The sequence below is a fragment of the Heteronotia binoei genome, chromosome 6 (assembly GCF_032191835.1).
Source record: "Heteronotia binoei isolate CCM8104 ecotype False Entrance Well chromosome 6, APGP_CSIRO_Hbin_v1, whole genome shotgun sequence".
Lineage (NCBI taxonomy): Eukaryota > Metazoa > Chordata > Lepidosauria > Squamata > Gekkonidae > Heteronotia > Heteronotia binoei.
The window spans coordinates 84107488-84134940 of record NC_083228.1 but is presented as its reverse complement, the minus strand read 5'-3'; the positions used below and the strand labels follow the sequence as shown (position 1 = coordinate 84134940).

Genomic DNA, 27453 nt, shown 5'->3' with positions numbered 1-27453 from the left:
AGCACTGGGAATACTTCACAGTTTCTACACCACCCTCCCAAAATGATCCAGAATATTCACAAAAATTAATTTAAAAGTCAGCCACGAAAACCAAAATAAAAATAGTTTGCTAGTAAATACTGAGCTGAAACACTACACAGTGATAGACGGAGACAGATAACTTACCATGAGAGAAGGCTGTTCAAAAGTTTTGGCACAACCAAGAAAGCCCTTTCTGGGGTTGCCACATAACCCCAGGGGGCAGCCAAAGCAAGTCCTCCAAAGATGACCAGAGCTTGTTTATATGTTGTGATTGTTCACTGCCCTGGGGACCCTAAGTTGTGTGGAAGGCAGCATGCCTGGCTGCTGTGGGTAACTGGCAAAAAGTGAACAAATCAAAACTAAACCCTGATTGGGAAGGCAGAGATCATGCTGGTTGGGAAGGCAAAGATCACGAAGAACACTGTGCTTCCTATTTTTGATGGAGTTGTATTGACTCGCTCTGTGTAATCTGCCTTGAGTATTTGTGAGAAAGACAGACTATAAATAACATAAATAAAAATACAACGTTTTAAATAAGTACAAATAAAGTATCTGACTTAGAACCTTTTACAAAGTTCTCAAGGTCAAGTGTTCTAAAATTTAATGCTCATAGCAATTAAGATTTGCTTTAGGGAGGTAACCAAAAATTCAGATTTGGTCATTACCTTTTGGTAAATTTTAGATTTTTTTTTTGTTTTCTGTTTCGTGGGAATCAGTAGCTGTGGCTGCCAAAATACGAAATATAACCTCACTAATCTAAAAGGCTTGGTGAAAGCATCCAACTCATTTGTATAACAGGAAAATTCAAAGTTGTTCCATTTTCACTCTTTCACAATATTGAAACACAGAAAACCACAGTAGATTAAAAGAGCTTTGGCATTCAACTATTAGGGGCTCCACTAAAAATATCTTAACACTGTAATAGTATCATCTGTCAGTATGATCCTTTCTAATTATCTGTACAGCTATATCAACCTTACCTATATTTTATTACTCTTTCATTTATAAAATCTAATAACTTTAACTACAATTACTGTCTGTATTTTGAACACCACCATTTTGCAGCTTTTTTTCTTTTTTTAATAAATCCAAGTTTATATAAGCACTTTATATAACTATCAGCTGATAGCTAGAACACACTGTGGCAGCTTGAATTGCAATTGCCTAGATCTTGGGAGCTAGTTAGTCCTAGTTAGTATTTGGATGGGAGACCACCAAGCAAGTCCAGCGTTGCAATGCAGAGGCAAGCATTGGTAAAGCACCTCTGAAGATCTCTTGCCTTGAAAACCCTACAGACTCACCAATTGATGGCACTTTCCTTCACCACCACCAATATAAAATTTTCCCTTCTGTACAGATATTAAATATTCATAGGCTCTGTGATACACTGAACCTAGCCATTGTAAAACGAACTCTAAAGAAGACAATTGGCTACAATTCCATTTTATTTCTGAACTACATTGAACCCTGAAGCAACAGATACTAGCATCATATAGAAGAACCTGTAAGGAAAAGGTGAGATGTAACTAAGAATACAATATCTCCACCTATAAAAATTTAATTTTAGTCGCCCATTTTTTCCTGAAGCTGCAGAATATTTATTGCTTAGGACAGAGCCTGGTAACACCTAAATATAGTGACATACTTAATATCTGTCATAGTTCTTGTTTCCTAAAAGAATACTTCTAGTTTCTAAGAGCATGGGTGTCTGTTGTGGGGAGGGAAAGGAGATAGTAAACTATCTAGTAAGGCACGATCTTGTCAAACTAAGAACTTTTAAATCCCACTGAAGTGATCTGAACATGGGCTTAGCTTTGCCATTCAAATAAATTAGAAATCACCAGACTGCATCCTATATATGTCAATGCATTCATTAACATTCTCTAGAACATCTTATGTAGTCAATAGCAAGATATAGCATATAACTGCTCATAAAGTGAATAGTCTGGCAGAATGTGCCTCTGCTCAAAATTAAAACCTCAGATTACCACACAAACTATCGAGGAAATCAGTAAGAGACCTGGGGATTAGGCTCATAAAAATATTAATCACAATTACTTAAAGCTAGCAACTGAGTAGCTAGTCAGGAATTTATTATTTATTTATATTATCTATAGTCTGCCTTTCTCACTTGGACCCAAGGCAGATTACACAGATGAGTTAATAAAATCAACAAGATGGGACATTCCATAAACAATGAAGTAGGATTTGGGTTATAGAACCAAATAGAGGTCTAAAAAACAGAACTGAAGCAAAGCATAACTGTTAGCATGACACATTAAATGATGTAAAAATTCACAACAGGATCCAGCCCACAGCAGTACAGACCACAGTCCCCAATAATTTATACAACTAACTTTGTGAAGTCTTTTGTACAGTGCTGCCTTATTGCCTCAGTAGAAAAGTAATCTTGAATAGTTCAATTTGGCATAGTTTGGGGAAAGCCAAGACAGCAGGACCCTTCCTGACCTCCTTAGACAGGCTATTCCACAAGGTGGGGGCCACAACAGAGAAGACACGTGTATGGGCAGCTGCTGACTTTATCCATTTGCAGGCTGACACCTGCAAGAGGCCCTGCTTGAACAAGCAACGTTGTTGTGACAGACCAGGAGAGACAGTCTCACAGATACAAGGATCCAAGGCATGATGAGCATTCTGTGTAGTAGCCAGTACTTTAAATTGAGCCTGGTACCTGATGGGCAGTCAGTGAATGTAGAAGGGGAGTAATACACAAGTTTCATCTAACTCCCAATAATAGCTAAATTGCAATTCTGAGAACAGTAAATTTATAAAATGCAGAGTAATTTATTTATAGCTGCTCTAGTTTGCTAGGATTTTAACAATAAAAATACAAATTTTGGTAGAATAACTTTTAAATTGATTGCGATCTAGTTCACAAAATCTTCTGGAAATCCCTGTGCCAAAGGAGGCCAAATTAAAAACAACTAGAGAGCAGGCCTTCTCGATACAGGCACCCCAATGGTGGAACCAGCTGCCAGAGGAGGTGCGGGCCCTACGGGATCTCAATCAGTTCCGTGGGGCTTGCAAAACCGCCCTCTTCCAACTAGCTTTCTAAAACAGAACCTGGTAGTAACATCAAGCCATCTTTGTACATACTGAGATTGTGGCACTATTAAGTTATACTGGTTTTAGACTATTTATTTAATATATTTAACCTATGAATTGTATTTTAACTGTATTATCTTGTTTTTTATTGTTATAACATGATTTATACCATGTCCTGTAAGCCGCCCTGAGCCTGCTTCGGTGGGGAGGGCGGGGTATAAATAAAAATTTATTATTATTATTATTATTATAAAATTTGCAATTCCTCCTCTATTAGTGAAATGGTCCAAATTAAATTGATATAAAATATTCCTACATGTTTAAAAACTATGAGCCTGAGGTTTAACACATTAACAATGCAAAAACAAAGTTCTTTAACATGATGAACACTTGCTTATCTTGTATTATCACAATGCCCAATGTAGAGGGGAAGTCTTGAGCAGACATTTGCTGATTGTATTTCTAGTGAAATCACATGAGGAAAGTCTATCTCATGTAACTGAAGCTGAGCAAGATGAATGGGAATTCTCCCACTACCATGCTACTACTGTAGCATCTATGCCCCCTCAAATTATTCAGGAGGGTGTCAGTGAAGTCCAGGGAAAGCATGAGGAAAAGTGAGGTCTACAGTAAGGGAACAATCTTTTTTAAAAAACCATACTCCTCCTACTGTGGGCTGAAGTATCTCCCTCTAAACAGAAAAAAAGGTTAGGATCCAAATTTTAGAAAGAGAAGAAAATAGCATTGGTCTGAAGTTTAAAACAAATAGTAGGAAATATTTCCTCAAACAAAAATCCTACACTTTAAGTCTAAAGATGTGATGATTAATAATAACTTTATAAAATGCTAAGCTATCAGGCTGAAAACATGAACTATCATCATATTTTCAACAGTTCAACAGAGAAACTCATGGTTCAGTCAGTGAGGAAGTGATATTGTCCGCTATATGACATTTTTGAGAAACAAGGCAAGAAAAGCTTATAACATTCCTAATATCAAATGTAATAACATAAGAGAAGCCATACTGGATCAGACCTATGACCCATCCAGTCCAACACTCTCACACAGTAGCCAAAGAACCAAATCTTTAAAACCACATTTGGTTAAAAAGATACCAACAGAAAGGATGGTAAATTCAGCTGTTTTAAACTTCACCTTATACAAGATTTCCATGTTCATACAAATGTAGCAATCTAAAAATCAGACCTTTCATGTTTATTTTTAAAGCCAATTTCTAATCTTAATTTTGACAGCAAACTCTGAAATAACTGTAGGACTGTTGACCAGCCTCCCTTGCACATTATTCACAATAATGAATGTGGCACACTGAGGCTGTGATCAGATGAGCTGTTTGATCTGATATTGTTGCTGTTATCCTGTGGATTTAAAAATCATGTTCAAACAGCATTGTCAATAGCCCCTTCCCCAGTTGTTGCCGCTCTGGTGTCACCCCTTCCTAATTGTGAGTTTAGTGACACTGGGGAAAGTCTGGGGTTTATGGATATCAGTGGCTTCACCCTGCATTTCAGGATGTCTGAACCCCCATGTCGCAAACCCAAGCCATTTGGGACACCTGAACCTTCCCTTCTATTTTCACCTTTTTAAAAAAGCAGTTAGCAATATGTGCATCATCATGTAAGGGTTTAGAATCACCATTTGTGCACTTCTTCACCACAATATCTTGTTGTGATCTTTTGTTGTCAATGGGGTGTGTGTTTTGAGTGACAAATTCAAGAAAAATGGCCCTTCTGTCCTATCTCAGGGTGGGACCGCACTAGAAGTAGTCCCTATGTCAGCAGCCATGATTCTACCCCTAGAACTTTACTCCAAGCCACTTCATAATACTGCTCTGGCAGGAAAGCTCTGTGGGCAGAGAAAAAGGTGCAGGATGCACTCAGGCAGCATCACAGAAATGTAGAGTCCTGTGAAATGAATGGGAAAGGGAGTAAGATAAGGCAGAAAAGGAAGTGATTTCTGGTGGAGAAATACAGATGTATAGGAACCAGTGAGATCACAGGACTTGGTGGAGGGACTGCAGAGCTATCAAAAAGTAGCCAATGCTTCAAACATGTGCTTATGCACATGCATAAAAGACAAAAAGAAAAATGAAAGGATGCTGCTCAACTGTCTGCTCTAGGGTTGCTGTGCAGCAATAATATGAACAGTTAACCACAGAGTGAGTGTGTCATGCAGTGGGTTACGGGCAGATGTTTGAACAAAATTCTCCCCCCCAAAAAATCAGAAGCATGGCCAAAATGCGCTAAACCTGTCATCTGACCACAGCCTATGAAATACAAAAGATGTAGGGCTGCCAAGACCAATTCAAGAAATATCTAGGGATACTGGGAGTGGAGCCAGGTTGTGACAAGCATAACTGAACTCCAAAGGAAGCTCTGGCCATCACATTTAAAGGGACCGCACACCTTTTAAATGCCTTCCCTCCACTGAAAATAATGAAGGATAGGGTCACCTTTTTGGGGGGCTCATAGAATCATCCTCCCCGGTCCAAACTTTTTTAAACTTGGAGGGTGTTTTGAGGAGAGGTGCTGGATGCTATGCTGAAAATTTGGTGCATCTAACTCAAAAAACAGTCCTCCCAGAGCCCTAGATACCCATGGATCAATTCTCCATTATACCCTATGGGAATCGGTCTCCATAGGGAACAATGGAGTGCCCAGCAGATAATTTCCCTCTCCCCTCCTTGCTTTCTGATGACTCTGATGCAAGGGGAGGGCCTCCAATTCGGGGATTCCCTGCCTCCACCTGGGGATTGGTAACTCTAAAAAGATGGCTGCACATGGGCAGTGTTCCTCACAATCTGTAGTGTAATTCAGATATGACCCTTTCACTTTTTAATTGTTTCTGTGGTTTTGGCACCAGTATTTCAACTGTTTTTTTAAAGCCATCATTGCCTTCTAAGGCAAAAACACTGTTAAATAGCAAGAAAAAAATCATCTCAATAAAGCTTACATTCTTTATATACTAAAGCCTTCACCAGCAAATACTTTGGACTAAACAGCATTTTAAAATTTGGATTTTTGAAATGGCTGGTTTATAAATCAGTCAGTCACAAATTTATTGTATATAGCCATTGGCTGTTACAAAACAAAACAGAACCTGATCAACAAAGTTTCAAATTAACACCTTAAAAATTCCCCAGAAAGCTAAACCTCAAGAAGTTACAGCATTTGAAATTACTCTTGCTCTTATCTTTTTAGCTGCAAGGGCAAACAGAGAGACTCTATAGGACACATAAGTATCATTGTCAGATAACAGAAATATAATCTTTTCAGTTTCTAAACATGCTTTTAAGGAGGTTAGTACTCCGGACAGAAATTTAATTCTGGGGGCATTGTAGAGTGGCTGGCTTATATATTTTGTAGAATTGCATATCCAGAAACAGTATAAATAAGCATTTACCTTTTCCAGAGTGATGTGGACTCCAATAAAGTAGTAACAATTCATGGCTCATTTTTGGAAGCTTTAATTATCCATTTATTCCTACTACTTGGATTATTTCTGTTGTTCTTTCCCAAAGGCTGAAATTTAGCAGTCTAAAAAAAAGAATTTCAACACAGTTTAAAAACATGTTACATGCACATTTTTTTATTTGCAACTGCATTAGAGTATATTTGTTCCTTGCTCAGTCCTAAGGAATTTTATGGTTAGCATTATAAACTGTAGATATTCATTCAAAAGCTCCATTAAGTGCTGAGCTAGGGCTCTAGATTAAGACATAAAAAAGAAATGTGCAACCAAAGAGGAAGATCCTTTTAAAATCTTACCATACTGCTGCATGTTATTGCTGCTTCAGTCATTACTGTCAGCTATGTAAAGAAAAAAATTCATCTGACTACTTCATACAAGACAGCATCAAATCTAGCATCAGTTGTCCAACTCTCTTCAAAATATTAACATACATACCAGTTAGCCATGCCACAAATTAACTATATATTAGTTAAAATATTTATTTCAGCATCCTAATTAATCTGCCAAATACTATATCCAGAATAAAAAAATATCTCCAAAGCCACTGATTAGAGTCTCACACTCCAACCCAAGTTTACTATAAAATAATCTAATGTGATTTGACCCTAACATAGCATATTATGAAATAGGCACACTTTAAACTCACAATTACTTCTAATTACAAGAATGTTTGCCTGACCACTCATGTCTTTATTTACTTTATTTGGAGTTCAACTTTCTCATGGGATTCAAAAGACATACAGTACTATGGATTAAGAGGAGGTACTTGCCAATAGTATTGTAAAATAGATACTAATAGACATCTGGATAATAGGACCCAAAATCCTGAAAGGAAGATTTATGTTATTGATGAAATTATTTAACATGAAGTATCTGTCATATAAAGCCTTAAATTGCCAAATTATACTCCCCCAAATGGATCTCAAAGCAATCTCTTAAATGCATGCTCAATGTATTTTCATAATGATAATAATTTCCTCTAATAGTAAACTTCAAAATCCAGTACCTATCAGCAGCGTAGGAAATCAGGGGACTAGGAAGTTTTTTTCAGGGGACTCTTGAAGCACTAAAAAGTATTTGTGGACTGTGAGAGAAAACAAAAACAAAAGACCTGATGAAGACTAAGTACATTTTGAGGGGAGAAGCTAACCAACATAAACACTTAACAGTTTATAGTGTCCAGAGGAGAAAGGGAGAATTAAGATTGGGGAATGAAGATTGTATGTAAAGGATTCACTTAGTTGCTAGTCTCTCTCTCACACACAAACCTGTCAGCAAAAATGCTCCTTTCACAGCTCTGATCACTTTATGGAATTATAAAGTAGGATTGGGGGAAAATATTTTTTTAAATAAAGGTGTCATGGAATTTGGATTGAGTCTCCTGTTACTTTAGTTTCTATAGTAAATTAGCTCCTGTAGTTGAAGCTTTGCTTCTGTTTCCCAGGAGGCTACAGAACTCTGTTGGTCTGAGGCCCTCTGGTATTGATAACCCTGTACATGATTTTTGCCTTAGAGGATATTTATACTTTCCAGAAGTTGGTGGTGCCACTATTAAAGTTTAAATAGATAGAGTATCAGAACCTAGCTTCCTTGACCTTCCTTGATTTTATGAGAGCTCCCTGACTCCAGAGATAGAAAGAAGGGGAGGGATCTGGGTTGGTACACTTGGTCAGTTTCAGCTTGTCCTGCATCACATTTACTGCAGCTATATGTCAGTAGGTATGTTAGCAATTAAAGGTCCAAGAAAGATATATACCTCTGGATTACTAATGGTTGAAGCTGCTCATCAATGCCAGGAGGTCTCGATCCTGTAGCCAGAATATATTCTTTATGTGTGTGTACACTGTATATTGAGAGCCAGTTTAGTGCAGTGGTTAAGTGTGTGGACTCTTATTTGGGAGAACTGGGTTTGACTCCCCACTCCTCAATATGCAACTGCAAGAGTGACCTTGGGTCAGCCATAACTCCCTCGGAGCTGTTCTGGAAAGGGCAGTTACTGTCAGAGCTCTCAGCCCCACCAACCTCACAGGGTGTCTGTTGTGGGGAGGGAAAGGGAAAGGAGATTGTAAGCCACTCTGAGACTCCTTTGTTTAGTGAAGGGTGGAGTATAAATCCAATCTCTTCTTCTTCTATAAATTTTGAATAAAGAATGATGCATCTATTTTGTATGCTGCATACCAGATCACCTATGTTTAAAAGGTTTTATGATTTGAGTTTGATGTTCGATAAATAAAGAGGGTTTTAAAACAAAAACAAACCTATCTTATCAATGCAATTGGGATCCCTACCAGTTTCTCTTCCTCCTCAATGAACACAGTGGGGATCAGAGTCCATGAAAAGGTTCCTGCATTCCTAGTTTCCTCAACGGAAGGATAAGTTCTAACAGCTTTAAAAATTCCAGAAAAAAGGTTGAAAACAGTTTCAGAGAGACACCCTGAGTGCATATGGAGAATAGGATAAAATGTACCTTTTCATAACTACAACTTTCCTTGTCCAAGACAAAATGAATACCATTTGTATAAATAGGGAGTCGTTTGTATAAATAGGGAGTTGTCCAAAAAGACTGCCACAGCCACGTTTAACTTTAAAAGGGGTAAATACACTGAGATGAGGAGGCATGTGAGGAGGAAACTGAAAGGAAAGGTACATACGGTCAAAACCCTCGGGGAAGCTTGGACGCTATTTAAAACTATAATCCTAGAAGCTCAGATAAAATACATACCACAAGTTAGGAAAGGCACAAACAGGCATAAGAAAAGACCTGCATGGTTAACAAACAAAGTAATGGAAGCTGTAAAAGGTAAGAAGGACTCCTTTAAGCGGTGGAAAACCAGTCCAAGTGAGATTAGTAAAAGGGAGCACAGGCTGTGGCAAATCAAATGCAAGACTGTGATCAGGGAGGCAAAAAGGGACTATGAGGAGCATATTGCAAAAAACATAAAGACCAACAATAAAACTTTCTTCAAATATATTAGAAGTAGGAAACCAGCCAGGGAGGCAGTGGGGCCCTTGGATGACCATGGGGTAAAAGGATTACTGAAGGAGGATAGGGAAATGGCTGAGAAGCTAAATGAATTTTTTGCCTCCGTCTTCACTGTGGAAGACGACAACTTTTTGCCCTCCCCAGAACCACTAATTTTGGAAGGGGTGTTGAAAGACCTGAGTCAGATGGAGGTGACAAAAGAGGAGGTCCTACAACTGATAGACAAATTAAAAACTAATAAGTCACCGGGTCCGGATGGCATACATCCGAGAGTTCTGAAAGAACTCAAAGTTGAACTTGTGGATCTTCTAACAAAAATCTGTAATCTTTCATTGAAATCTGCCTCCGTTCCTGAGGACTGGAAGGTAGCAAATGTCACCCCCATCTTTAAAAAGGGTTCCAGAGGAGATCCGGGAAATTACAGGCCAGTCAGTCTGACTTCAATACCGGGAAAGTTGGTAGAAACCATTATCAAGGACAGAATGAGTAGGCACGTTGATGAACACGGGTTATTGAGGAAGACTCAGCATGGGTTCTGCAAGGGAAGATCTTGCCTCACTAACCTGTTACATTTCTTTGAGGGGGTGAACAAACATGTGGACAAAGGCGACCCGATAGATGTTGTTTACCTTGACTTCCAGAAAGCTTTTGATAAAGTTCCTCATCAAAGGCTCCTTAGAAAACTTGAGAGTCATGGAGTAAAAGGACAGGTCCTCTTGTGGATCAAAAACTGGCTGAGTAATAGGAAGCAGAGAGTCAGTATAAATGGGCAGTCTTCGCAGTGGAGGACGGTAAGCAGTGGGGTGCCGCAGGGCTCGGTACTGGGTCCCATGCTCTTTAACTTGTTCATAAATGATTTGGAGTTGGGAGTGAGCAGTGAAGTGGCCAAGTTTGCGGATGACACTAAATTGTTCAGGGTGGTGAGAACCAGAGAGGATTGTGAGGAACTCCAAAGAGATCTGTTGAGGCTGGGTGAGTGGGCGTCAACGTGGCAGATGCGGTTCAATGTGGCCAAGTGCAAAGTAATGCACATTGGGGCCAAGAGTCCCAGCTACAAATACAAGTTGATGGGGTGTGAACTGGCAGAGACTGACCAAGAGAGAGATCTTGGGGTCGTGGTAGATAACTCACTGAAAATGTCAAGACAGTGTGCGTCTGCAATAAAAAAGGCCAACGCCATGCTGGGAATTATTAGGAAGGGAATGGAAAACAAATCAGCCAGTATCATAATGCCCCTGTATAAATCGATGGTGCGGTCTCATTTGGAGTACTGTGTGCAGTTCTGGTCGCCGCACCTCAAAAAGGATATTATAGCATTGGAGAAAGTCCAGAGAAGGGCAACTAGAATGATTAAAGGGCTGGAGCACTTTCCCTATGAAGAAAGGTTGAAACGCTTGGGACTCTTTAGCTTGGAGAAACGTCGACTGCGGGGTGACATGATAGAGGTTTACAAGATAATGCATGGGATGGAGAAAGTAGAGAAAGAAGTACTTTTCTCCCTTTCTCACAATACAAGAACTCGTGGGCATTCGATGAAATTGCTGAGCAGACAGGTTAAAACGGATAAAAGGAAGTACTTCTTCACCCAAAGGGTGATTAACATGTGGAATTCACTGCCACAGGAGGTGGTGGCGGCCACAAGTATAGCCACCTTCAAGAAGGGTTTAGATAAATATATGGAGCACAGGTCCATCAGTGGCTATTAGCCACAGTGTATGTGTGTATATAAAATTTTTTGCCACTGTGTGACACAGAGTGTTGGACTTGATGGGCCATTGGCCTGATCCAACATGGCTTCTCTTATGTTCTTATGTTTCTGCATACCTAGCCCCATCTTCAGCAGCCCAAGGTACCAATTAAATTACAGCACCAGACCGGAAGGTTCAGGACTAAGTGAAAGAGAAGCTACTCATCTAGATCCAAAACTAGATATTTCCCCACTGCCTTTCCCCACCCAGCTCCAAAACTAGATATTTCCCCACTGAGAGCCAGTTTGGTGTAGTGGTTAAGTGTGCGGACTCTTATCCGGGAGAACCAGGTTTGATTCCCCACTCCACTTGCACCTGCTGGAATGGCCTTGGGTCAGCCACAGCTCTGGCAGAGGTTGTCCTTGAAAGGGCAGCTGCTGTGAGAGTCCTCTCAGCCCCACCCACCTCACAGGGTGTCTGTTGTGGGGGAGGGACATAAAGGAGATTGTGAGCCGCTCTGAGACTCTTGAGTGGAGGGCAGAATATAAATCCAATGTCTTCTTCTGTCTTCTTCCTCTTTGAAAAGATGCACCTGAGGCAGGTCACAACAACCCTTGTTGTGAGGATAAACAGAGGAGGGGAGAATATTGTAAACCACTTTGGATCCCCATCAGGGAGAAAAATAGAGTATAAATAAAGCTAATAAATAAAAAGGAGTTCCTCACAATTAAAGATCAGGTTGCAGTCGTATTAATGCTTGCTTGGTACTGTCCTATATACCTGGTAAGGTTAGCCATACTTGAGTAAACAGGCATAGAACTGAGCCATAACGCAATACCATTTTTGTGCACTGTATCCTCATTCTCTACCAGGACTAATATTCTGTGCTTGTTCAGATTTCTGTAATCCTCCTGGTCCTTCTACATTGCTCACTAGATGTCTCATCATATTAACTATATCAAGTTACACTGTGTAATCTGAGTCTCAATAAGAAAGGCAGACTATAAATATAGTAAATATACAAAGTAGTAACAATGCTATCCAAATTACTAAATTCAAACTAGATCTGGTCACTCTTCTTTTATTAGCAGCCAAAACGTTGATAGTCCAATGCTGGAAACAGAATCAGCACCTGGTGTCAGATAGTGATTTCTGAAAATCTGGGGGATAGTTGTATCAGATAAGATTGCAACTCAACTACTATTAGCTGAAAACTCTATGCAACGCTCTAACTTTGAAGACAAACAGTTCTCCTTTTTTCAATACATTACATCACAAAATAATGCAAAATATAATCTACCTAAAATTTAGACTTTATTTTTTTTACTTGTACTTTGTTATGAATCATAAGTGAAGTATTCATTATTGTGAGAGATACAATTTACATCATGCCAGTCTTGCTCTTTCTTCTTTTTGATGGATTAAGTATGTATTTATTTGTTTGGTTGTTCTTATGGTTAAAATGTAATACATTTAAAGTGCTAAAAGGAGCAATGTACAGTCTGCCACTTGAAACAGTGCAGCTGCTGAGGTATATTTTGAACTCATAAGGCAAAGGCAATGTGGGTTTTTCATTCTCACCAAACAACCAACAACTCTGTCAACTTTCAAGTAACTAGAAAACCATATTAATGAAAACAGCATACCGCAGGCGGTGAAAAGCACTCTGCAATATGTCATGTTTGTCAGGCATATGTCGTGTTTGCGAGGCACACTGACATACAGAGAGAGCATTACACGCAAACCCCTATTTTCATCTATGAAAGGGTGGAAAGGTTTCAGCTAGATGTTTGGTAGCACAGATATGCAAAGACAGGAAGAGCACCTACCGACAACAACGCTAAGCTTTAGCCTTGCCCATACCACGTAGCCAGCTTCTCGTGTCAAAGTGCCACTGATCTACAGTGTACTACTCAGCGTAGCGACCATGGAGAAGAAAACTCTACAGGGTGCTTTTACTACGAGAAAAAACAACGAGACGCCAAACACCCAGCACCGACAATCATCGCAGCAAGCTACGTACATCATCCAAACAACTCACCTGTAGGCACCCGTTACTCCTTCGACCGCCTTCAACACATTGTGACCTCCTCCCGCCACCTGACCGAGCCGTCAATAAGCATCACTTCCGGCATCACCTGACACACAAGCAAACAACCACCATAGTCGATCCACTTCCGGCTCCAGGGTGCCAGAGGAAGTGGCGTGGCGTGGCGTGGCGTGGCAGTGTAGTTTATAGTGCTGCGCGCTAGGGTTCTAATATAAAGCCGTATCTGGTTTGGCTGAAATAGAGTTTAATAGGAATTTAAGTTCCGATCGGCACAAGTGTGCATTACTGGTTTGTGTGTCTCCTTCCAACTTTTTTGTTTTTTATTAAGAAATGTCAGGCATACGTATAATTAGAGCAGCAGAGGCTCAAATAGTATAAAGGGCGTTAAATTTAAGATGTGATTGCGTCATAGAGTTTGATGTACGGGAGAAAGGACCGGCATGAAAACGTTTAATTGTAAACTGTTTGAGCTGAATGAAATAAGAGTTCAGTAGCACTCTGATTACTAATTTCAGTAGTAAGACCAACAAGGTTTTATTCAAGGTATAAGCTTTCGTGTGTTACACACGCAGTTCTTCAGATACACCGCTACCTGCAACGCTTTCATTTTGTTCTGTTACAACATGCCGTCTTTACCAACAGTAACAGTTGTTATTAAAGATGATATACTAATATACTGACTATTGCAACCAGACAGGCAGATAAACAACCGCCAACGACTGAGCAATGTCAAAACAAACTGGGACAATTTTGTTGTGGGAAAGATTGCGTATAACACCTCCAATGCATCGATTGATCAGTATGAGAAGAAATTTGTTTCGGTATAACTTACATGACTGAGAATATTATTCCAACTAGCTTTAATTATAGAAAGATGATATATTTTTGATTTTTATATAATTTATTAGTGCAATCTTTTTTGTTTTTGTTGTGGCTTTGAGGCATACTGGGCCCTTCTTGGCGTGTGTTGTTTTGCTTGCCTTTTAATTAGACTGACAAGACCAATGTGGGACAGGCAGGCGAGCCTGCAGCAAACGTGGACTATTGCACCCTTCTTAAATCTTCGTTCGCGAAGCCAAGCCGAGAGAGAGAGAAAAATTAGACTGAACTTGTCCAGATTGGATTTAGCAACCAACATTAAAACTGGAAGCACGTCGTGATATTTACGTACGTCTGTTTGGGATTTACTTCTGAGTAAATTCACATAGAATCAAGACGCGTGATTGGAATTTCAGCCCTGAACCACTGTAGCAGAGAACTGCAGCGAAGCCCGACTGCTGTGCCAACTGGAGCCTTCCCCTCGAGGGGGCGGAACTCAGATATTTCAAAAGAGTTGAAGGTGTCCGATTTTCCTCGTTCCCACCGATCCCACCTCTTTGCGCTTGCTAATCAAGCTTGCAGCGTTTGTTGAGCTCGCAAACTGGTAGGGTCGGTTTAGAGACGATGGCTCAGTACGTGAGGGGGGCAGCTGCAGTGGCCGTGGTCCGCATTTGTAATCCTCCGCTCAACACGCTCAGGTAATTGTAGAGTCTGAATAAGGAGAAGCTCGATTCAAGTTTCTGACAACTGCCAGATTCTTTTGGAACCCTACAATCAATTGTTCTCTTTCTGGAAGAGGGTGGGAACCTCTCTTCAGGATGCAGCCCCAGTGCTTATTTCTGATCCCTGAATCAGGCAACTATACCTAAAAGAGACATCTGCCTTAGATCAGCTAGAGATCCTATGTGAAAGCTCTGTTTCAGACTGTTTACTCCTGGGTGTAATATGAATAGGGCACAAGCCTGTGCACACATGCTCAAAGCAAGTCTCACTGATTTCAGTGGACTGTCAGGAAAAAAAAGACAATGTTTATTGGCTGGTCTTAATGAAATGTATTGGATGACTTGAGGTTTTAGATGTTGCCGTAGGCCAACATAGTTGCTTGTTTTTTGTTTACTCGCTGTAAGTTTGCCTAGCATTGCAATCACAGTTCTCCTCAGAAGTAAGAACCATTTTATTCTGCAGGGCTTACTCCCAAGAAGGTGTTTTAGGACTACAGCTGTAAATTGCTTGTTATTTCCTGTTTTCTAGCAGTTTTTTCCAGTGTGCTATGTAGGACTGAAATTTGATGCAGAATCAATTTTGCTATCTAGGGGAGGGGCCTGGCTCAGTCCTTGGCATTTCCAGTTTAAAAGATTGTAAAGTGATGTGAAAGACCTTATCTTGAGACCCTGAGGGCCACCGCCAAGCTGAGTAGACAATACTGATCCTATATGAAGGGTATAAGGCAGTTTCATTTGCGCATACATCTTTTTGTTTATATGATTAACAAATTAGTAAACTATACTTAATGGAGAATGGAGCCAAACTCCCTCTAATCCCTTTAATTTAGGCAAGAGTTGACTAAAATCCTATGCCTGTCATAACTCTATAACAGAAATTCAGCAAATACAGCTACCCACACATACCCACTGTTGTAGAGGCTGGGGGAACAAATGTATGGTATTTTTCATGTTCTGCTAGGTTCACCTTTGAATACATACACTCTAGGCAGTCTGTGTCAGACTTGGCATTGGCCCTTTCCCTGTGATCTTGTATTGCCATCCTGGTACAGATCACTGAGTTCTTATCTAGTTGTCTCAGAGTTCTATATGGACTCTCCAAATCCAGTCTTCCCTTTACTTACAGGAGGATTCCTTAACAAAATTCATCCCCAGTGCTTACTTGTGATTTCTAAGGGCTAGAATGTAATTTTATGTGCCCTGTTTGACTTACCAAAAATGCCTGGCTAATTTTAACTGTACATCAACAAACAACCAGTTTCAGAAGCTTTTTATGAGACTCTCAAAAGGTAGAAGTCAGTCCATTGCTCTGGAAGCTTAAAGAGAAAGTTCAGAGCACAGCCTAAGCTTCTTTCAGTGTAGAGAACTTCAGACCTAGTAGCTCAAACAGCATTTTACTGTGTTTTAGAGGTTGTGAGGCCTTGTCATGTGATCACCACCTTACAAAGAGGAGAAACTTGGCCATTGCTCTCTTATATAAATTCATTAATTAACATGCATGCAAGGATGAAATTATCTAACATGGGGACTGAGTTAAAACACTCAGGAACATGTCACAAAACCCAGTAGGCTAGGTAGTAGATTAACTGCAAGTATGCCTTGGGTTGTTTTTTCTAATCTTTGCAGTTGTGAGGAATGTTTGAAAATTAACGTTTTTAAAATGCTGATAACCTGAAAGAATTTAAATAAATTGCACTGTTAGCAGATTTTCCAGAAACAAACCATAGTCATGGGCTGGGAACTGGTTAATATAAAAAAGAAACACATGTTTTCAGGACTTTGGATCCAGAGACTAAACTGTGGTTAATAATCCCACTGTGATCTGGATTATTGTTTAATATTAAAGCAGTTGCTTTTCTGTGTCATCCAACCCAGTCTCAGGCTTGTATTCTTCATGAGGGTTCTCTAAGAAACACTACCAAATCACAATAAAGAAGACATACATTGACTTTGATCAGTTTAAGAGTTTCTTCTAGCTATAAATTGGCTAAACTTCAGTAATGCAATGCTGAAGCATACAATTGCTGTTTGCTGAGTTCACTTATACTAATTCCAAGTATTTGATAAAACATTTGTGCCACTCCAATTTTGAAGAGTCATTATTCCTCCTTTCATTGGGCCATCCTGATTAGAGTTATACCTTAATCAATTGAAGTAAATTTGGGGGGGGGCATTTTTGTATACTGTGTTGTGTGCATTTGTGTGTCTGCACCTGGAAGTCATGTCAAGCTCTGGTGACTGATCCCTACTGGAGGCCTGGAGGATATACAAGGAGGTGGCTGAATAGAGCCCAGTCCTCGCGACTGGGTATTTCAAGGACATCTCCCATACAAGTACTAACAACAGTCAACCCTGCTTAGCTTCTGATCTGCTGAGATCAGGCTTGCTTGGGCTATCCAGGTCAGGGCAAACGAAAAAGTCAAAATATGTAACTCTGCTTAGAATGCTGGTGTTAGTTTTGCAGCCCAGTCCTACGCACATTTGCTCCACTTACTTCAGTGGTTCTTACACCCAAGTACTTGGTTTTTTAATTTATTTATAATCCAAATTTCTCAGTGAGACTCAATCAATAACATATAAAGAGACATCTAAGAAGCACAGTGAAGGTCAATACAATCAGTATAAGAAGACATCTACTGAGCAGTGTACTAGAACTAGGATTACTGAAATTGAGTCCAGCATATTCAGTTTGATACAGTATAGATATGAAGGGAAATGATGTTACATCAATAGAAGATGATGAAGCAACAGCAGGGTAATAAATGCAGCAAAATGATAATTTATCCAGTGATCTGATCTATGGTCCCTTTTCCTTTATAAAGCACTTTCATGGACAATTATGCTATAGTTGTATAGTGTTATTCCCTTTATAGAAAAGTTATCCTGAACAATTGTGCTTTACACAGTTTGCAGAATGACAGACGTGGGAGCCTTCCTGACCCCAGGCAGGCCGGTCTACATGGTTGGAGCCATAATAAAATGTATATGAGTGATTCTTGATCCTGCCCGCTGCAGAAGGCCCTGGACTGATGAGTAGAGCTGTCAAGATGGAACCTAGGAGAGACAGTCCTGTGACATGAGGGTCCAAAGCCACAAATGGCTTTGTATGTGATTGTGTCAGTACCTTTAACTGAAACTGGTAGCTGACAGGCAGCCAGTGGAGTGCCTGCAAAATAGGGGTAATGTGCATTCCTCATCTCGTGGTGGAAAGTACTGTCAAATCGTAACCAATTTACAATAATCCTGTAGGGCAGGGGTGTCAAACATACGGCACATGGACCAGATCAGGTCCCTGGAGGGCTCCTGTCAGGCCCACAAGCAACTCTGCTTCCTTTTCCCTCTCTCTTGCTTCCTTCTGCATCACAGCTTGATTTGCTAGGCTTGCTCAATTGCACAGAAGCTACAGAGCAAAGCCTGTATTTTCTCCACTGACTGAGGCTCCTTCCTTGGGGAGGAGGGAGGGGAAGAGAGAACTTGGTTTAATACTGACCACAATATTGCAAGAGTGATAATACTTTAAGCATGTTTTATTTTAGTTTTTTAAAAAAATATTTAATTGTGTTTGTCTGTGACCTTTATAAAGTTTATATCTCCACTACCTGGCATTAGATTTTATGACACACACGACCCATTTATGTCAGATCTGGCTGTCATGAGTTTGACACCCCTCAGTAGGGCTTTTAGGCAAGAAATATTCAGAGTGGTTTGCCATTGCCTGCCTCTGTGTAGCAACCCTGGACTTTCTTGGTGGTCTCCCATTCAAATGTTTAGCTTTTGGGATCTGACAAGGCTAGGCTAGGTTGGACCATCCAGGTTAGAACATGTTCCATCTAGCTCCTGATAATAACTGAGCTGTGGCATTCTGTACAAACTGGAGTTGACCTGAAGGACTCAACTACGTAGAGAGCATCATAATAGTGTAGTCTTGATGTTACTGTGGCATGGATCCAGGAGGCAAGATTTGCTGAGTGGAGGTAGGGGGCCATCTTCCAGGGTTGATAAAGTTAGATGGAAGCAATTTTTTGGTACTGCATTAACTTGCTTCTACAGCAATAATGCTAGATCCAGTATAACCCCTAGGCCGAGGTGGCCAAACTTGCTTAACACAAGAGCTACATAGAATAAATGTCAGATGTTGAGAGCCACAAGATGGATGGAAGGAAGGCAAATAGATGGGGGAGGGAGAGGTGGAAAAAAGCAACTTCCAACTTTAAATGCATTTTCCTAGCTGCTGGCTTGGCTTGGAGGAGTGATTTATAGAGAGAAATGCTTTTTCCAAGCTAGCCAACAGGGCAGTAGGGGCTTTGAGAGCCACACAATATGTGTGCAAGAGCCTCAGTTTGGCCACCCCTGCCCTAGGCTCTTTACCAAGTCAGTAAAGGCCATCTAAGCTTCATGAAATGTGGGAAGTATGATTTCCTTCAAGGCCTCAGCATTCCCAGCTAGCATTATTTCCATCTTATCAGGATTCAGTTTCAGTTTGTTCTCTCCCAGCCATTTCACTACAGCAGTAAGGCAGTGGCTCTAGTCTAGACAGTATCACCAGGGGATTTTTGAATACAGGGATATAGAGCTGCGTGCCATGTGCATATTAATGACATCAAATCCCAAAGCTATGAATGATTTCTCCTAAGGGCTTTATGTAGAGTTTGAATAGTAACAGGAATAGGACTGCATCCTGTGAAACCTCACTGAAGTCCCTCTCAGCTTGACTTCGCGAACGAAGATTTAAGAAGGGTGCAGTAGTCCACGTCAGCTGCAGGCTCGCTGGTGGCTGACAAGACCAATGCGGGACAGGCAGATCCGGCCACAGTGGCTGCAGGGAAAAGTCTGATTTGGGGTTGATGCTGTAGCAGTGCGATTCTTCCTCAATCTCCTTTTGTCCTCAAGACCAGCTATGCGTGCGTTCTCAAAGGAAGAGACAGCATGGTGGATGGTGTGCCTCTATGCTTTGCGATCTGAGGCTAGGTCAGACCACTGGTGATGGTTGATGCGACAGGTGCCAAGGGATTTCTTCAAGGAGTCCTTGTACCTCTTCTTTAGTGCCCCTCTATTTCGATGGCCGGTGGAAAGTTCGCCATACAGAGCAATCTTGGGAAGGCAGTGGTTTTCCAACCTAGAAATATGCCCTGCCCAGCGCAGCTGCGTCTTCAACAGCAGTGCTTCAATGCTTGTAACCGCCGCCCTCTTGAGGACTTCAGTGTTGGTCACAAAGTCACTCCAGTGGATGTTGAGGATGGTGCGAAGGCAGCGCTGATGAAAGCGCTCAAGGAGTCGCAGGTGATGACGGTATAAAACCCACGATTCGGAGCCGTAGATGAGGGTTGTCATCACAACCGCTTTGTAAACATTGATCTTTGTGCCTTTTTTCAGATGCTTGTTGCTCCACACTCTTGTGCAGTCGGCCAAATGCACGATTTGCCTTTGCCAGTCTGTTGTCAATCTCCTTGTCGATCTTGGCATCTGAGGAGATGATGCACCCCAGGTAGCTGAACTGACTGAAGTCCCACACTGAACTGAAGTCCCACACTGATAACAACTTGTCTCCAATAGCAACTATTTCCAACCAGTCCACAAGGAATAATTTAAACCAGTCCAAAGCACATTCCTTATATCTCAGTGGCAAGATCCACCTTATAGAAGGCTGTGGATATATCTAGAAGGAGCCACAAAGAGAAGTCTAAAACCATTCTATCTCTTGATTTTTATATATTATATATTTATATATTTTATCTCTTGATGTGAATCAGGCAACCTTCAAGCTGCTGATAATGGACAAGCTGTCTGCTGCATCCTTAGTTTCTGAAGCAATCATAATTAATGAAAGTAATGTTGATGGGATTGGCAAAGAAAGTGAGGAAGCTAAGAAAGATGCATCAGCTTTCTTATCTTTCAGAGGAGATACTAGGTTTGTAGGTTTCTTAGAGCTACATTTATTTTTAAATGTTTGCTGCTGTTCTAGCTCCCTCTAGAGGTAGTTCACTTTATCTGTAGAACATGCACCATTGTGTTCTTAGCAATGCCATGTGTTTATTTTAGAAAATTGATTTAAATAAATTAGTAGAGGAAAAACTGCTGAGGAAGCAGCACATCAAAAATACAGTGTAGACCACTCAAACGTTGTCACTGATGAAGCAGCTTGGACAAACAAGCCTAGCAGAAGTTTATTAATAGTTGCAACGGAATTATCAAGATTGTTGGAAAATTATAAAGATTTTTGGGAATTCTGGATGGAAGAAGTGGAGGCACAGGGAAAGCATTTGAAGGGCAGGAAAGAAATGATGATCCAGGAATATAGCAGAGCAATTGTTAATTTATTTATTTCATTAAATTTTTTTTAACTTGCCCTCTGGTCCCTTAATAAGCAATTACAACCATTTATAAGCTGGCGAAATCATGTGATCATTAAGACTTGGAGAGAATGGTGTGAAATAAAATTACAGCTAAATTCATTTTAATGTTGTTTTAATGTTGTAAGCCACCCTGACCCCTCTTGTGGGATAGGGCGGGGTATAAATTGAAAAATTAAATATAAATTGAAATAAAATTAAATCCAGATATAGGTTTGTGCAAGGGGTTGCATAACAGCTTTCACATCAGTTTGTTAACATGGAAGCCCAAGAACTGCTATGAAACCCACCTGTTGTACATTCTGGTGCGAACTCTTGCAAAATAGCACTACCCACTGTTTTCCTTATCATGGTTCTTTGGATCCAATTCATATATTCTCTAACTCCACAACAAGTCAAGCTTCAGAAAACTACAGACGTGATTGGCTGAAGTTTATATCCTTGAACTGCCTGATTTCCTTCACCATGTGGGGAGGCTTTTTCCAATGGAGATAGAGGTTAAACCAGTGGAGCCATCACTGAAATATGCCCTATAGATCTTGGAGCTTATACTCATTCTGAGACTCCTTAGGAAATTTGTTTTATTATTAATTGGTTTGTAATAGACATACGCATATCCTCAGCTACTATTCCCATGGTTTTTAAAGTTACTCTCTGATTTTTTAATTTTTTTTTAGTGTTAAAACTCTACTGGCTTTACAGCAAGAAGTGAAGCGTGCAAATATTGATCCCACTGTGAAAGCTGTTGTGATTTGTGGTGCAAATGGTAAATTCAGTGCAGGTAAGAGCCTCCACATTCATGCTTGTGTACATATCACCTGTTTCTTGTTCCTATTAAAGATTATAAAGTTTTGCAGCTAGACTTTGATACTGTTGCTTTACAGAAGCAATTGCCTAATATGTGCTTAAAATACTGGGCGGGGGGTGCCGTCAGGTCATAGCTGGCATGATGTTCAGAGGTGGTTTGCCATTGCCTGCCTCTGCCTTATGCCCCTGATATTCCTTGGAGGTCCAGCATCCAAGTACTAGCCAAGGCCAGTCCTGCTTAGCTTCTGAGATCTGATGAGATCAGGCTAGCCTGAACTATCCAGGTCAAGGCAATATTACTACCTAATTAAATGTCAAAGGTGATTTATGTAGAAGTATGTATATGAGCTTTGCTTTAATAAAGGCATTCCCTGGAGCCAGTGTGGGAAGCAGTTTTGTTCATTCCTTCCCACACTGCAGACCTCTGACTCCCCTCCCCCCTCATGCTGTTTCTCGGGGTCTTCTGCTCTCTCCCCCCAGAGCAGCATGAGGAAGGCACTTGAGGCTCCAATGGGAAGGAAATGCAGGAATGTCCTGCTCTTCTGATGAAATGTGTCTTCATTCTTCTATCTGAGGCTTTTAATTTCTCCAGTTTTGTGTTGAATTTCCTAGCAATTTTTCCTCTAAATTTATTGATAGGGATGATGAAGACAATTGAATCAAGAATAGATTTGTACAAAATCCCACTGAAGAACTCTAGGGAGGATCTGAGATCTGTTGTAGTGCCACTAAATAGTTTATGGAGCAAGTTGTTTGATTTATTACAGCAATTAAACCATTCTGCAGCACTCAACACAACACATATAGAAGGGGAGTTCACTCTCCACATGCGCTAATGTAGTTCAGTAGTTTTCAAAGGCCAATAAGTAAACTTGGAAGGGACCAAAAATCAATTTCTTGCAACCCCTCCTACAAACCACCTACAGATGACTTCCCATAGGACAACACCAGTATCATAGATAATGGGTCCGTAATATTCACACAACAATTTTACTTGAGGCCAAACATATCTTTAGGCCTAGTGTACATATATATGATTCCATTCCATCCATACAATCTCATCAATACACTGAAAAGATGAAAATTACTGAAATTACTTAAATAGACCATATCATGATAATGGGCTTGAGACTGCACCTTTCAACCCCTATAAAGTTCTTACTCTCCCACCGCATACTTGAGTCATAAGAACTGTGAAATAACACACTATCAAGCCATCCCTGTTCCTTTGGTTTGGTCCTTGGCAGGTTGGAAAACCCTATGACCATCCCAGGTCTAAACTCATTGCCACCCCCCCTTTCCCTTGTTCCATAGAGGTGCCGAAAACAAACTGGGCAACTCCTGCTGCCACTACTGACTCTGAAATTGTCTCCTGCTAAACGGAGTTGCGCATCTAGAATTCTGTTTCTGCATTGCCATTTAAAGGCTCTGCCTAGCTGCCACACCTGCCCACTTTGCTCCTACAAGACTGACTAAATATGTTGTGTTCCCAGAGACCAGGCTTAGAGTGTTCAAAATATCAGGAAGTTTAATAATTAATAAAAAGAATGTGCATGTTCTGTTCAAGCATTCAGCCTGAGCAAGGGTACAAAGAAGTGGTAAAAACATGCAGCTCCCTTCTCTCCTTATCCTAAATGAAGTTTATATAGTTGCAGTAGTTTAAAGTTTAGCGTTACCTTAGATTTTATTGTTGTTACTTTTCCTGTTGTCCCTTGTAACATGGACAACATGAAGTTACTAGGCAGAAGTTTAGTCCTTTATGATTTGAGCCTCCTTGGTCAGAAGCTGGAAGATAAGAGAGATGCTTCTGTGTCCAGAAAATGTAATCTTCCTTGGGAAAGTCTGTTTCCCGCTGGGATCATTCAGATCTTCCTGTCTCATGGGGAACAGGATACATTCTGGCAATTTGGCTGTTTTCTTCTCTATCCCTGGGTATCGTTTTTTCCATCAGATTGTTGGGTAGTAAATCATTGTCCTGGTTCAGCCAAAGTCATTAACATAACCAAGACCATTAGGGCTTGATGACTACTTTCTGCCAGCTACAAGCTTACAGCTGCATTCTAGCATATAGACTGAATACAATCCAAATTGTTGAAATAGTGGTGTGAACTTTGGGTGGAAGGCATTTCTTGCTAGAATAGACCAATAGTCCATCTAGTTCAGTATAAGATTTTGTCCAGTGGCCAACCAATTGCTCTGGAGGCTAAACAGAGTCTGGTCACGGTCAGCTTTTGGAACATTAAATTTCTGTCATATTCAAAGTCAGAGGTGTCTGCAAAATGGGATTCAACTAAGAAATTTTATTTGATCAGTATTTATAACATTAAATCTGGCAGATCCAAATGGGCAGCCATGTTGGTCTGAAGCAGTAGAATAAAGTAGGAGTCAGGTGCACCTTTAAGACCAACAAAGTTTTATTCGGAATGTAAGCTTTCGTATGCATGCATACTTCTTCAGATGAGGGGATGGGGTACAGGGGGCTGAAATACATTTAGCTGGTGGGTTAAGAGTGTAAACTGATACAAAGTTAGGGTCAAATGGCAAAATAGTGTAAAAAATTGGAAGACCATTTGGTCTGGATAGCAATAAAAGGTAATAAAAGTTGCCTGTTAATTGCTTTTGCTACAAGACTAGGTAAAACAAAAGGACATGTATTTCCTAGTGATGTCCACCTAATTTACTTTTAACATAATTCTATGCATTATAAACATCATTCTAGTTTGCCATTACCTTAATTGCAATGGTTGTATTAGATGTCAACTCCACCCTCTAAGTTCTACACAGAACATATAGGATCAATTTTTCCAAGAGCCAATTTCTATGCACAGAATGAGCATCTGAGTTGCATACTTGAGCCAGTTTGGTGTAGTGTTTAAGTGGGCGGACTCTTATCTGGGAGAACCGGGTTTGATTCCCCACTCCTCCACTTGCACCTGCTAGCATGGCCTTGGGTCAGCCATAGCTCTAGCAGAGGTTGTCCTTGAAAGGGCAGCTGCTGTGAGAGCCCTCTCCAGCCCCACCCACCTCACAGGGTGTCTGTTGTGGGGGAGGAAGGTAAAGGAGATTGTGAGCCACTCTGAGACTTTTGAGTGGAGGGCGGGGTATAAATCCAATATCATCATCTTCTTCTTGACTACTTTCTCAATTTGTAGTCTAAAAATCCTGACTGTTGTTGGTCATCATTTGGAGGAGTGGGGAATGTGGAGGAGTGGGGAATTATTTGCCAGCCTACAGAAAGATTTAAATGCCTGGATATTTGGAGCAATGGTAGATTCTCATGGCTATGTTTAATTTTCTTAGGTGCTGACATCAAGCTGTTTTCCAACCCTGATTGGGGAAATACACCCAGTCTGGGGTCAGTAGTTGATTTAATAGAGAAGAGTGACAAACCAATGGTGGCTGCAATTGAAGGTTTGGCATTGGGAGGAGGCTTGGAAGTGGCATTGGGCTGTCATTACCGAATTGCCCATGTACAGGTAATCTTTTTTTTCCCTTTTAAGTGTAGACTGCCCAGCAGAAGAATAACTGATACACCAAGAGTGCAAGGCATTTACAGACATAACCCTGATTGAAGTACAAGTACAGAAAGTAGTCCCAAGCTATAGCAACTTAAATGGAAAGGAAGCACTTCTTTTGCCACTTGCATTCCTCAAGAGGCCTAGGTGGTAGCAGGAGCCATTTTGAGAGCAGGGTATAGTTAATTGGCTCTTCATTTCATCAAATAAATACTCTAATTGATCCACAACACCATTTTTTGTCATATTATGATATAGATTACATTGTTGTGTCATCCTCAGATGATAAGACGAAACAGGTAAAATGATATATGTGTAGGTGGATTTTTCTACTCAGTGAAACAGAATCCCTGTGTCATTTTTTATTTGAATGCATGCCACCTACAAAAATCTCTGCACTCTTAACTTTTGGGGCAGTACAGCTGCAAAAAACTCCCTGTGCATGATGATTACAAAAGTTACCATGTGCTGAGGAAAAACAGATTATGCTGATTAAATTGTATGAAACTTCAGTCCTTGAAGTACTCATTCACCAAAAGGCACATCACTTTTACTATTTAAGTGGCACCTAAATTGATTTTAACCCTAGGCTTTTTTGGAACTGGCTATAGGAAGACTCTAAGCAAAGTTTTTGAGTGAAAGGCATTCCCCAATTTGGTTATCTCTGTGAGTGATACTGGAGATAGGATACCCACATGAAGATTTTTTCTTAAGGAAGCCAGGGGAGAATCTGTCACAGATAAATACAGAACATGCTTTGAATGGCCCATATTTTGATGCATTCTGCTGGCCTACTTGTTGCTCCTTCTTAAGAAAACCTTGGTACTAGTCTGTAAAAATCACAGACAGTTCCCAGAAAGCATTGACTCAAGGATGGTTCAGATGCCATGTTGAAGAAATATGAACACTGGGCCAATTCTTGTAGTGTCAAAATGATGGGTTCCTATTATGTCTGAATTATATCCCCACTTTTTATTCCAATATCAGATAGGAAAATGAAACTTTAGGAGTGGTAAAAGAAGATTTTAAAAAGGCAAGAAGTGCCTGATTTTAAGTTTATGTATGTGTAGATTCAACATTAAAAATTAAATGTAAGGAGCCTTTTTGTAATAAAATAGTCTTTTCCTAGCACTTAATGCATATCTGTTTTTCTTTCATATGATAAAATTATCTGCAGCACTTGATGTCTGATATGAGAATTAAGGCTAAATTACTGTAAGAGCAGCCAAGATTAAGCACTTTCAAATACCACTCATTTTAATGGGAGAGAGACAAACATATGATAAACTGTCCTGTTGAGACCAGTGGTATTTTTAAAAAAGCTTAGCTGTATCATACACTCCAAGCTTTACAAGTCTGCCCTTAGTAGCATTTATCTAACATTATACTATCTAAGCATACTCTTTTAGGTGCTTTCTGCCAACTTCTCAGTTGCTTGTATTGGGCTCTTGTTTTCTACAATGAGAGTGGCTCAAGCCCATTTGCTTTTTTTCAGTTAGACAATATATCTGCCACTCACTTTTGATTTGAAGAGGCAGCCTGTCCTGTTCTTTAATTTCATGATAGCAGAACCAGAGTCCTCACGGCCTGATCTGAGATAACTAGCAGTATTATGACCTCTTTAAACTACTGTATTGCCTACACAACTACTGTATTGCCTACACAATATGTTTGCATTTAGTTTGTGCATGTCTGTGTGATTTGGGGATTTCTACACAATCAACTTTTTATTCAGTAAATTAACAGTCCCTTGTAGTTGTAAATCCATTGTAGGTGATATCAGATTTCTTCCCAAACTGTATTCAATATATGTATTCATCTGGAAAATATACCACTTTAATGCATTCAAAACTCTTGTGATTTTTTAAATGATGCTTGTGATTGTTTAACAGTCAAAAGAACCTACTTATTGCAGTCTTTGACATCCTTAATATTGACTGAAG

The 27453-nt window shown here is 40.2% G+C and overlaps 2 protein-coding genes across 2 annotated transcripts in view; one reads left to right on the top strand and one right to left on the bottom strand.

The window, feature by feature from the left end:
- Window positions 1-13284, bottom strand: part of MAP3K13 (mitogen-activated protein kinase kinase kinase 13) — a 67826-nt gene extending 54542 nt beyond the window's left edge. Inside the window, exons 1-2 of the mRNA XM_060242009.1 lie at window positions 13077-13284; window positions 6508-6641 (exon numbers count right to left, since the gene is read on the bottom strand). The gene's annotated coding sequence lies outside the window, so the exon portion shown is untranslated. The remainder of the gene's footprint in view (window positions 1-6507; window positions 6642-13076) is intronic.
- Window positions 13285-14652: 1368 nt separating this feature from the next.
- The window catches only part of EHHADH (enoyl-CoA hydratase and 3-hydroxyacyl CoA dehydrogenase), a 38895-nt gene continuing 26094 nt past the window's right edge, over window positions 14653-27453 (top strand). Inside the window, exons 1-3 of the mRNA XM_060241980.1 lie at window positions 14653-14814; window positions 21866-21969; window positions 25296-25471. Of these exons, the coding sequence (XP_060097963.1) occupies window positions 14741-14814; window positions 21866-21969; window positions 25296-25471 (354 nt within the window). The 5' untranslated portion in view covers window positions 14653-14740. The remainder of the gene's footprint in view (window positions 14815-21865; window positions 21970-25295; window positions 25472-27453) is intronic.